This window comes from Cebus imitator, unplaced genomic scaffold (assembly GCF_001604975.1).
Source record: "Cebus imitator isolate Cc_AM_T3 unplaced genomic scaffold, Cebus_imitator-1.0 Scaffold334, whole genome shotgun sequence".
In the NCBI taxonomy this organism is placed as follows: domain Eukaryota; kingdom Metazoa; phylum Chordata; class Mammalia; order Primates; family Cebidae; genus Cebus; species Cebus imitator.
In genome coordinates this window covers 2,460,925-2,474,009 of record NW_016107649.1, presented here as the reverse complement: position 1 = coordinate 2,474,009, position 13,085 = coordinate 2,460,925, and the positions used below count along the sequence as shown (strand labels likewise).

At 40.6% G+C, this 13,085-nt stretch overlaps 1 protein-coding gene across 2 annotated transcripts in view; it reads right to left on the bottom strand.

Moving 5' to 3' along the window:
• Positions 1–2,468: 2,468 nt before the first annotated feature.
• Positions 2,469–13,085, bottom strand: part of ADGRF2 (adhesion G protein-coupled receptor F2) — a 43,013-nt gene continuing 32,396 nt past the window's right edge. For both annotated transcript variants that reach the window (XM_017505164.2, XM_037730156.1), the window contains 4 exons: positions 10,779–10,820; positions 7,480–7,539; positions 4,601–4,677; positions 2,469–3,387 (listed from right to left, as the gene is read on the bottom strand). In XM_017505164.2, coding sequence (XP_017360653.1) covers positions 4,630–4,677; positions 7,480–7,539; positions 10,779–10,820 — 150 coding nt within the window. In that variant the 3' untranslated portion in view covers positions 2,469–3,387; positions 4,601–4,629. The remainder of the gene's footprint in view (positions 3,388–4,600; positions 4,678–7,479; positions 7,540–10,778; positions 10,821–13,085) is intronic.

Genomic DNA, 13,085 nt, shown 5'->3' with positions numbered 1-13,085 from the left:
GGGGGGGGGGTTTGCATGTTCTGATGTTGAACTTGGAGAAAATTGGCTGACAAACTGATCCATAAATTGTGTCCTAATTCCTAACTTAGCACCAGAAATTTCTGTTTTATTTTTTTAATGACTGGGACACAGAATTCTTACTGAGCCACTACATGGCTGTTGGTAATTAAGACAGAGAAGGCACTGTGTCCACTTGTGGGGAACGCACACAATTTGACTTTGGATGGGGGAGCAGTTTGCATTATTCTGCTTACCACCAAATAATCCTACAAATCCCAACTCTACTTTTGTCTACTCACAGGCTTTCCTTCCCCAAAGATCTAAAGCAAATCCCCGTTTAGCTATTTCTATGTTCTAAATGTGGGCAATGAGAGGTAAGTAAGAGGCGGTTTTGTTATGGGTTTTACGGCAATGAAGGTCAAGGAAGTGCTGTTCATGGAAATGGGTCAGTTCCATTTAGGTTGGTAGTTAAGAACTGGGTCATTTGGGAAGTGGAAAAGCCAATATCAAGCCATTGTGTAATCAAAGGACTTTTTATTGCACATATTTACTGAACTTATTCTATGTACAAGGCACCATGCTCTGCACTATGGGCATACAAAAGTGAGTAACACAGTAACAAAAGTGAATAACCTCATCCCCCAAAACATATACATATGCACACAAAAAGACCAAAAGGAAATAAACAATATAACAGTAAATACAAAAATAAAGTGAAGGGCACAGATTATGAAATTACAGGAAATCAGGTGGAGAGAATCAGCACTTCTGGTTGGACCAATCAGGGAAGACTTCTTGAAGAAGGCAGAAAGTGACGGAGAGCTCAGAAACACATGCGCTGAGCCGAGCCCTGTGATATGTACTCCTCTTTCCTGGCCAGGAAACTGTGTATTGTGACCACAGTAACCTTGAATGAAAGGATTTTTCAATGATAAGTTCAACAGATTTTGCTGGCTGATACCCCTAATGCTGAACAGAACAAATCAATTGCTTAACTCTTTTATTCAGAAGTCAGTGAACTAGTTCCCATGAGGGTATCTACAGTCAAACTTATGCACAGGGTCATGGCTGTATGTTTGCTTGTGTTTGTGTGTGGGTGGGTGAGTTCATGTATTCATAGGACTCTAATTTAAAAAAAAAACCAACATTTGAATTTCAATGAGCAATTATTATTTGCCAAGTACTATTCTAAGTACTTTACCTACATTTATCCAATTAAAGTCTAACGAATTTAAATGGCTTTCCCAAGACTCATTACATATTAAGTCTGATACCTACAAATCTGTCTTGAACACTATCAGTACCAATTTCTCCTAGGGTCACCTGACCAAGTCACTTTCTTGGTGAGGTGTCAGCAGGAAACTGAATGTGTCTCCACCAAGGGTCACCCAGAGTCAACTTAATCCATGCAGTTCCTTGACATTTTTCAAGATGGTGTAGAGTGGGCTTTGGACTATAAGACAGAGGGCACAGCTTCTTCCAGGAATTCGCAAATAATTCCAGAGTTTTTCTCTCAGCATCCCTGAGTTTTCTTCATTAATGATGAGGCAAAGGTGGGGTATCTTTCCCACCATCCTATCTCAGGGAGTGAGTACACCTGAGTAGTGAGTACTTCCATGCTAGATGTGATTGCTCAAGCACAAAGCAAATGTTAGGCCAATTCCTCCCTCTCTCCCTAGCGCTCAGAGCTGTAATCTGTGAAATAAGGCAATTGGAGTTAGTCTTTAATATAATTTGTCCAGATTTATCATCCTATAACTATTTTTGCTTCATGAAATTCCCCTTTCACTTCAATGTATAGACTCTGAGTAAGTGACATTTCTTTGTACCTAAGTCTGTGCATTGAGAAAAAACAGAACTATGTCTCTCTCACCCCATCTCTTGAAGAAACCATACAAACATATTGGTAAATGGTAAAATCAAACCACTCTCTGACTTTATTTGTGAAAGATGCTTTTGTTGTTCCAAGATGAGCAATGCAATTTGAAAAATGACCTTTCTCCAGGTTGATGCATTTTTTTAAACCTCAGACTGATGCCTTTTGTCTTCTCAAACTTATAGGAAGATAATTACTTATAGGAAGATAATTTGTAAAGAAAGAAAGAGAGAGAGAGAGAAGAAAGAAAGAAGAAAGAAAGAAAGAAAAAGAAAGAGAGAGAGAGAGAAAGAAAGAAAGAAAGAAAGAAAGAAAGAAAGAAAGAAAGAAAGAAGGAAAGAAAGAGAAAGAAAGAAAGAGAGAAAGAGGGAGGGAGGGAGGGAGGGAGGGAGGGAGGGGAGGGAGGGAGGAAGGGAGAGACTGCACTCAATGACAAAGTATGCCTCACTTTCTCCTTTGTAATGAAACATCGTTAATACTGACTTCTTGTTGGGATTATTAGAGGCTGCCCATTGTCCCTTTGCCTTTATCTGCTAGTTAGATGCTACTGCAGTCATCTGTGTGCTTGCTTTGTAAAGAGGCTTTTTTTCCCCCTCAAAGAGCTTCTACCTGCAGTACTGTTCTATCGGGTAACACCTAGTTTGAATGTTGAGTTTGTTTACATACAAATTAAGAAAATGAGAGCTCTGAATTGGAAACATGATATTTCTTCTCCCCAAATCCATGTATCAAAAAAGCATATTGTTCGTGATGATTGAGCTTACGTTGTCAGTGTAGGCAGAAGGCCTTTCAGTGGCTACATGGTCTTGAAGAGGAAGTCCATGGCTGGGCATCAGCAGACTTGGGTTTCTACGTCTGGCTCAGTCCTTGATTAGTGTTGACTCACGATTCCAGGCTTCCATCTCCTTAACGGAAAACAGGCATCTCTCTGTCTCAAAAGCTCTATGCTTTTCCCCTTGGTTCATGGCCAAGGAAGTTGTATCTAAGCCCAAACCAGGTTGACCATCCAATCAATTTAAATTTGAAAAAGTGGAATATACTGGCAGTGGATTCCTTTTGAGAAAAAAAAATCAGCAATGAGCTACTTAGAGTCAGCCCAACTCTTTGTGAGTATTCATGAGGGTTCCTCCTTCAGCAACACACAGAATCCAGCCAGATGAAATCCCAGGCCGCCTTTGCCAAGATAAGCCAGAGCTTGCTTTCTGAAGACAAATGTGAACCAACAGCATAGAGATGGAGGCCCCAACAAAAACCACAATTGTGGCCTCCTTTGTCTTTTTGCTCGCTGCAGCTGTCCAGCATGACATATATGTAGATATGTACAGTTGATGGACGAGAAATGTTTAGTAGCCCAGAACAGCTTAGACAGAGGAGCCTTTCATCCTTTCTGCACATCACGCCCTCCTCCATCAGCACCACAGTGTGTGAGCTTCCTACATATTCTCCTGAGGCAAGAGGACAGGAATGAGCACATTTCTCCTTTGGGTTCTGCCATTCCTGGAATATACAACCTTGTCAAGAACAGAAGATCACAGCTTTAATGTACAAGTAGCAAGACTCATAGGCTTTCCAACATCTGCATTATAAGCTCTTGAACAATGAGCCCATTTGGGTATGTCCCTTATGGCCAATGAAGAGTCTCCTCCCTTTAAGCCACCTTGGAATCCAGAGAATAGTCTTTCCTGTTGCCCAAAAATGCTGAATTACACACCTTGTCTTTCTCTAAGCTGGACAACCTCCTTTTCGCTGTAACACTTCTTGGGAAAGACCCATTTTTTATACAAGGCTCTGGACTGCTGTAGAAAGGCACAAATGCTACTGGAGCCTAGATGTGTTGGGATGAGGGGTGGGAGGCCCTCTCTACATAGCGCTGAGGGCACCTTTCTCTGTTCTGCTTCTGTCACTCTCTATGTGTCTCTGTGAGTCAATCTCTTTGGTTGTTGTTTTTTTTTTTTCCCCTGCATTTCTCTGGGTGTCCCAATGCATCTCTTACTATCTCCCTGCATCTCTCTGTCTCTGTCTCCCTATGAATGTGAATATCTTGATGTGGGTTCCTCTGTCTCCCTCTTTTCCCTCTCTAGATCCAGAGGGATGTGGAGACACCAGATTGGAAGACGTGTGTCTACACATGTTTTGTATCTAGATGGCTCTCTTCTAGTCACCATGTCCCTCTGTCTTTATGTCTCTGAATTTGTTTCCCCCGTGGCTCCTTTCTCTACCTGTTTTTCTGTACATCTTTTCCTTTCTCTGAGATCTCAAATGTAAATAAACTTCTCCATCAACTCTGAGGCATTTCACAGATATTATTTATCATAATACCTTAATCTTCTGAGGCTAGGGAAAATGAAGGGGCCACAATGGGAAATTTGGGGATACTGCCGATATCATATAGGATGTCCTGGGATAGAGAACAAGAGAGAAGATTGAAGAGAGGAAGCAGATAAGTAGAATAGGCACCTCTGCTCACTCTCATCTAAAAGACACCTAGTCTAATTTAAAAGCATTTTCAGACATGCCTGCTTACTATTCAGGGACAAAAAAAATTCAGTAGCCTAAGAATTTGAAGTCTGAACATATTTCCAACCATAGCTAGCTGAGAATAGACTGTATAGGAGAATCCTTTTAATGAAGAGAAATCATTTCTAATTATAATTAATCAAGTTGCAATTTTAAAAGAAATGTCCCATCTATGACATATATGGGAACCCCTTGCTTTGCACTCACCTCCCAGGTTAGGGATGCAGCCTGGTTTGTTAACTTGGCCCTTTGGTGGGATGACAAGAGAATTCGGAAGAAACATTCTGTTGGAGACAAAGTATAATTGCATTTATTAAGTATCATTATTAGTCTGTTTTCAGTTACACAATTGGTGGTCCATAGGTGATCTCTAGATCACCTCTTCACTTGTTGCAGGTATATTCCTTGGGCCAACGCTGAATCTCTTTTTGCTGCCATTTAAATTATTTTTTAAAAAATTGAGCAACAGTTTTTCTCTCACTCGAAACAGTTCGTGGCTCTCATTCTTTTCATAAAAATAAATTGTTGCTCAGTCACAGGAATAGAAGATAAGTTAGAGGCACTGTTATAGTCCAGCCTGCTGTCCAATGACCAATTATGTAATTATTAGTCTGTTTCACAATTATTCAAAGCACCTGGGGAATTGTAATTGACAGCAATTCCTTTTATTCCTTCACTTTTTCCTCTCCTTTCCTTCTTTATATCAGAACCACTGACAATATGGGAACAGGCTGCTGTGAGAGATCGTCCTCCTGTTGTCCTGGCCTGTCTCTGCCTACTGAAGGAGCCCCTAATTTGGGAGGGTGGTGGACAGTGGAGAAGGCATTGAGTGGCATGGAGAAAGAGAGAAAGACAGCGAAATGGCTCCAAGCTCTCAAATAGCTCCTTCTCAGCTGGTCTGCTGAAATCCTCAGCATTAATGTCATCCCCTTGCAATGCGTCTGTGTCCAAAGCATGTCTTAGCATTTTAGGAATGTGTTGCCTAAGATAGCTAATACATTAACTCACTGGTAGAATTATTACCATATAAACACAGGCCAATTCATCACATCAGATATAAAATGAACACAGACAAGCAAATTTATTATGCGGGGTTGGGGGAGCAGGACTGATACTACCCAAGCAGGTGCCTGAGGAGGGGCGTTGAATCTGGACTACAGAAGATTGCTCCCTAGGGATTAGAGGCCTACAAAGCAGAAGAGAAGAGCATAGATGAAACACCTACTTCTGTCCTCTGAGCAGGGTTGATAAAACTCACTGCAGGCAGTGGCCTAACGTTAGTGAGCAAGAAATGAAGGGGGAATTGCAAGAAATTAGGATAAATTTACCTAGTACCTAGGCTGGTGATTGTTAGCCCAGGCAGCACATTAGAATCACTGGGGCGCTTTAAAATAATGCTTAGGCCCTACCTCCAAGAGTTTCTGATTTAATTTTTCTTGGTTGGGGCCTGGAAAGTGGTATACTTTTAAAGCTCCCTAGGTATTTCTAAGGTATAGCCAGCATCGAGAACACTCAGACAATTGACAACTACTCATAAAATGCTGGATATTATTTTAATTTTTCAGTCACATAAAACCCAAGAGAAGTGGAGGAAATGACTACGATTTTATAACACTGAAGAGCAGAATTTCTCTATGATAGCCTCAATGGATCAATCCTGAAAACACACAAGGAAAGCAGCAAAGCTAAATTGGAAGGGATTGAGAGAGTCAGGCCTCTCTCTTGAGAGCACCATGGCAGACCAGAGTGAAGGAGGAGAGTACTTACATCGGGGATGCTGGTTGGAGACAAATATTTACAATGCCAGAATACTTCAGGAAGCCTTCAGATGGATGACCCTTAACCTTGACTGTACACTAGAATCATCTTGGAAGCTTTTAAAACCCCCAAATCCAAGCCACACTCCAGACCAATCAAATGAGAATCTCCAGGGATGTGACCCAGGCAACTCCACTTTTTGAAGCTTCCCAGTTGATTCTAATGTGTAGCCCAGGTTCAGAACCATTGCTTTTGACATTATTAATGTCTGTTTGCATTAAACTTTGGCTCTTTTTTTTTTTAAACGCTGAAAGGAGTACAGAGAAACCAGCAGACTCCAGATATGGGGACAAAAGACTAAAAACAAGACCAAAGGTTGTGTAAGAGTCAGGCAAAAAGGAGTAGGAAAAGAAAGGGAAGAAAAAGAAGAGAAGAGGAAGGCTAAAGAAATCAAAGGAGAGGGAACAGAAAGGCAAGGAACAAGGATGGGGCAACACTGCTCTCAGGGCTACAGGGTGCCCAGCCCCATCAATTAGCCCCTCTCCATGCAGATCCCCTGAAGCCCCAGTCCATGACAGGGGTGTGGACCCTATCAGACATTGGCCTCAGAAGCTCTAGATCACCTCTGCACTTTTTGCAGATGTATTCCTTGGGCCAACCCTGAATCTCCTTTTGCTGCCATTTAAAAGATTTTTTTTTAAAAATTGAGCAACAGTTTTTCCCTCACTCAAAACAGTTCATGGCTCTCACTCTTTTCATAAAAATAATTTGTTTCTAAGTCACGGGACTAGAAGATAAGTTAGAGGCCCTGTTATAGTCCAGCCTGCTGTCCAATGACTGAATCTTCTCTACAGCAACCCTGAGCAGGCCCCAAGCCCACTTAAGCCCCTTCAGTCACCATGGCAGCTGGCCCCTCTTGAGTAGTTCTTTGTGTAAGATCAGAATTTGTTTCCCTGAGCTTGTACACGTTGGATGTGAGCCAACTGATTGGAGTCATAGAGAACAAGTGAGATGTCACGGGAACCTAAGACTTCTCTCATTACTTTCATCACCTGCTCTCCTACTATGTGGTTTGAGGTTCACCCTCCAACGCCTGCCATCTTCTCACTGTCCTCCCAATTCATGTAAATTTACTTGCATCTCTTCGGATGTGCCCCCCATACTCCAGAAACTCTTGAAATGAACTGTTCAAGAGGCACCCAGTGCTTCTGGGAAATCCACATTGCAGAGTTAAGATGAGAGAGTGTTAGCAACATCTACATGGCAGAGACTCCAACGTCGTTATCTCGTTACACTTTTAAATACAAAAATGAATATGAAAACTTTACCTCTGATATTCTGGAGCTCCATTTTGCAGAGGCTACCCGACCCTTTAAGGCTTCTCTTATCTGGATATTTAACAAAAGAAGTTAAGAATTAAAAGACTGTAAAAAGATAACACATATGCTTGAGCCTGGCAGATGTTGTGGCCAGGTACTGTGTGTTAGCAGCTAGGTTCTGTTGGAGGGGTATGGAGGGATCAGTGACCTGGTGGAGTAGTCCTGAAAAAGGTGGAAAGATGGGGAGAGACAAGAGAGGTGGAAGTGGCACAGGATACTCATTTTCAGGGCCTTAAATATGAACCCAATGGCTGAGAAATAGTTTGCCACAAGTTTTAGGATTCCTTGACATAGCTTTGGCATTATTTTTATGGAGCACTTAAGTAGTTGTTTCTCATAGTTTGTTGATTATTCAAACCACCTTTTCTAGAGGAAAAAAGTACTCTATAACTGGGCATGGCGGCTCATGTCCTGTGCTCCCATCACTTGGGGAGGCCAAGATGGGTAGATCACTTGAGGTCAGGAGTTCGAGACCAGGCTGGTCAACATAGTGAAACCCCCATCAACTAAAAATACAAAAATTAGCCAGGCGTGGTGGTGGACACCTGTAACCCCAGCTACTCAAGAGGCTGAGGCTAGACAATTGCTTGAACCCAGGATGTGGAGGGTGCAGTGAGCAGAGATCTCGCCACTGCACTCCAGCCTTGGTGACAGAGTAACATCCAATCCCAGAAAAAAAAAAGTGCTATTAAATATAGCAACAGTCCATGAAATTCATGTTTCCTAACTAGATCATCCTGTCCTTTTCTCTATGTCTTATCTGCTGAATACAGGCCCCCTTCTTTTCTCTTTTCCTTTCTGCTATACAAAATATTATTCACCTTCCAAGGCCTTGTAGAAGTTCTATGTTCACAATTCACACATGCCAAAGTCCTTCAACTCAGGGTGCCTTCTCCCTTTCCTGCAGACGCCATATTCCTTGTTATACACAGACCTCAAACTACCCCACAGGGTTGGAGGACGGTGCACTCAAGGGCCCATTGGGATTTGTGAAGATACATTGGCACTTCTACTTACATTTCTTTGTTCTCACCATTTTTTTACTCTTAGGTTTCATAATGTACATAACACTTTTTAAGTTAATAATGAACACATCTGGGGACTATGCTCACTGTAGTTTACTAATCCTAAAAGTTTGAAGACTACTGGTTTATACAACTTTTGGTCAATGAATCATGTATGGGCCTGTGACACTTTTGAGTATTTACCTTTTATATCATAATTGTAAAGATAAGAGGTTTTGATCGTGATAGAAGTTTCCATAGCTTGGAGTTCTTTGCACATCTCACCTAATACTGGTAAACTAAGTAAAAATGCTGCTGCTGGTACTCTGGCAACAGATATTAGTTGTGGTCTTACGAATAATAGAAACAGAGCCCTGTGGCATATGACCGGGCAATACTTTTAAGTGTTTTGTGTTTTTACCCTCAAAATTACATTTGTGCTTTGCCATAATCTAATGGAGAAGGCAGAGAAAGCATTATTTTCTCTGCATCCCAATTGAGTACATGAAAACATCAAGACAAATACTTTTTCTCCTCTGAATAATGTTTACTAGATTTATATGGTATCCTCATAAGACAATGAAAGGACCATAGTGAAATTCCTCTTTCATAAACCTTTTTTTTTTTGAAATGGAGTCTCACTCTTTCAGCCAGGCTGGAGTGCAGTGGCATGATCTCGGCTCACTGCAACCTCCATCTCCTGGGTTCAAGTGATTCCCCTGCCTCAGCCTCCTGAGTAGCTTGGACTACAGGAACATGCCACCACATCCAGCTAATTTTTTGTATTTTTTAGTAGAGACAGGGTTTCACCATGTTGGCCAGGAAGGTCTCAATCTCCTGACCTTTTCACAAAACTTTGATATTAATTTGATAGACTATTACAGCAGTAGGCTAAGCACAGTAGCTCATTCCTGTAATCCCAGCACTTTGGGAGGCCAGAGTGGGTGTATCCCTTGAGCTCAAGGAGTTAGAGACCAATCCGGGCAACATAGGAAGACCCTGTCTCTATAAAAACTTATAAAAATTCGCTGGGTGTGGTAGCATGTGTCTGTAATTTCAGCTACTCCAAAGGCTGTGGTGGGAGGATCACCGGAGCCTGAGAGGTTAAGGCTGCGGTGAGCTGTAATGGTGCCACTGCACTCCAGCAAGGGCAACAGAGTGAAATCCTGTCTCAAAAAAAAAATTAACGTTCTTTTCTCTAAGTCTTGCCAGCTGAATACAGGTATTCTTAGTAAAAAAACAAATAAGTAAACAAACAAAAAACTCTGCAGTGAAGGTGCGGTGTTTGGAGGAGGGAGTGAATTATGCTTTTATTTGTTTGGGGGTTTTTGTTTTGTTTTGTAAATCCAACCTGGTATCGTTCCTTTTCATTTTTATTTATTTATTTACCTTAATTGACAGAAGGGATTTGTATTTATATCTGAGAGGGTTGTTTGCTTTGCCTTTTCCAGAAGGTAGTATGGTACAATGGAATGAGGGTGATCTTAGAAGCCTGAATAAACGTTTGAGGGTGTGTTCATTTGCTTGGTTTTTATTTGTTTTCTACACTCATCATCTATCTAGGCTCATTTGTATTTGAAGAGTTCCTTTTCTTGACTCCAATGTTGTTCAAGATAGAAATAGGAATTCACTCTTCTATCCAAACTTGCAGGTAAGACGTTACCATGTGACCTGAGCTCAGCCAATCAGACATGACTATGCATGAATACAGGTGCTGGTGTACCAGTCAGGCAGGGTGAGGTGATCTCCCAGGCAGCAGTAGCAGCAACTCTGCCTGGTGAGCTGTGCTATCTGTGCCCAGCAAAGTCGGGAAGAGCAATGGTATCTCTTGTAGAGCATTTCTGTGCTGTGCATTGGCAACTATTCTTGGAGTAGAGCCTCCAAAACTTCAAGCCGAAGAGACCCTTCCAAAGATAATATTGTGAGATTTAATAAGTTCTTTTCCTGCTTCAACTAATCAGAGTGGGCTTCTGTAGTGATCTTGAGCAAGCTATTCACTCTGAGTCTCAGTTTCCTCATCTGTAAAATTGAAAATAGTAATATCCACAATTGTTTTAAGAATCACCACTAATGTACATAAAACATTTATTCCCATAGGAACTTGCAAGCTGGTCAATATTATTTGCATTGTAAACAGCAGTGATGCAGGCTTCATGCATCTGTACAAATGATTGAGGTGAAAGCTCTATATGGCCAAGAACTGATAATACAGAAAAAGCAACAAGGAGAATTTATATTCAGTACCTTTGGATCCAGGATGGTTCCAAACACTAGGATGAAGAAGCCCTGGGAAATCAAGGAAGAGGGAAGATGAGCCATTTACAAAATAATGATGATAATAATATATACTCCCAGTTTTTATCAATTCTTATTTTGATAAAAAGAAAACAATTTTATAAAATCTCTTAATTTTTCATTCTTAGATCACAACACCTACATTCATTCATTCAACAAATATCGATGAGTATCTTCCATGTGCCAGCCACTATAGAGATACCTCAGTAAACCAAAGACACAAAGGTCCCTACATCATACAGGAATATTTTTAAAATTTCCTTTTAAGTTGGGCAAATTAAAAGTGTTTGCACTTGGCAGGAGCTGGGCCTCTCATCTGAATATAATGATCCAAGAGAGAGTCAGAGGAGGTGTTAGGCAATGGAGTACAGGCTTGCAGTTCCTGAACAATAAGTAAGAGAAGAAGTTTCCACAGAAAAGAGCAGAAACAGCTGTTGCTCAGCTTCCCATAACACCTATAACCTCCTTTTATCCACTACAAAGAATATTATAAAACTTGCAAAGAAAAGTCAAGTGTATACATCCTCAAAAAAATTAATAAGACATTAAATAGACTGAATTTCTAAGCACATGACAAGTATTCCCAATGTGATGATATAGAAGGAATTAATTAGCCTTTATATCTTTTATTTTCCATACAAAAAAAAAACATATAAAACCCAAAACAGGCTGTTCCTCTAAACCTATAGTTCATTTGAAGTTTTTACTTCTTTTTCACATACATTGGCAAATAAAACCCTTGAGGAAGGAAGGATAGGTTGTAGTTCCATTTTTCAGTTAAGGAAAAGGAAGTTGAGATTCAGCGTTCAAAATGTGATAGACAGCAACATTCATTAGACAGTATCTCTCCTAAATGTGCAGTTACTTGGTCCATGGCTCACCCGAAAAGGGAGATGAGATAATGACCTTTTATTTAGGAATACCCTTGCTAAGTTGCTCCGACTTCGTAAGTGATTTGAACTCTTACCTACCCAGAGGCCTGTTAAGGTACATGGGTTTTATACAACTGGCACCATAAAGATGTTACAACCTGGCATTCATCACTGAGAACAATACCATAGAAAACTTACTTCTACCACTATTAAGTAAAAGCCCAGATGAATGGTGGAGGACCTTACAGGGACCAGTGTACATCCATGCAGCTAATCCAGTCCCCCAGACACACTAAAATACACCTTTCTATTCAGCAAGTCCAACCCTCAAAAGCTTAATCTCCATTTAGCTTTTATGAGATTGTTCTTCTTTGGAACACTCTGAGCCTACAAGGTAATTATTGAAATTTGTTATTGTATCTGCTACAAAAAAATATCATTGTTGGCATGGTCCATTAGGTTACAAAGTTATCATTCTTATAAGGACCCTTGGGATAAATATAGTCTAGCCTGATTTTGGTACTAGGAATACATTTTAACTCAGGTGCTCCATAAAATTGGCCCAGGAATTGTATTTTTTAAAGATCTGGGAACCACAATTCCAGCATGTTTTTTTTCCACAAATACACTAATGGCTAATATCCTTTGGCTAAACAACTAAGAGGAATTTCTCTCCTTATAAGATTTTTAAATCCTTGGGGTTGGCCTATCTATATTTGTATCTGCAATATTAAGCGTAATGCTTGGCACAAAATAAGTAATAAATGTGGTATCACTGCATTTGAGTGTATGTATGTGTTTAATTTCTTTATTATGCAACCTGCACTTTCATAGTCATCAATATGTAACCAGGAAATACACCACTAGTATCACTTTTCATTGGCCTATGCCACCTTAGAGAAAGTTATGCAAAATATATTTCGGAAAATTTGGATAAAAAATTGGTCATAAAGTTTAGTATCTGGTTGAGAAGGGAAAAGAGAATATACTTAACAAACAATTCACCAGTAGCAGCTTTGCATTTCTTTTAGTAGGTAAAGCACAGTTTGGACAGGTAAGTCTCAAGGTATTCTCCAAGGTTTTGGTATATGTGCTTTATTTTTTTCCTACCAAAGCAGCTATGAGAGGGTCCCCAAAACTCACTCAGCCCACAGTTCCTCTCAGTAAATACAAGAGTAGGATGTCAACCAGAAGTTATGGATGGACAAGGTGGGCAGCTGAGGCAGCAATTTACTCCATTATAAAACCTCCATAGTAGAAGGGGATGGTTGGGCTTCAAAACCAGTGCAGATATTCCCCTGGGGCTAGAACCAGGAACTCTTTACAAGAGTCTTCCTCCTTAATCTCCATATAGCTTTTATGAGGTTGTTCTTCTGTGTAACAC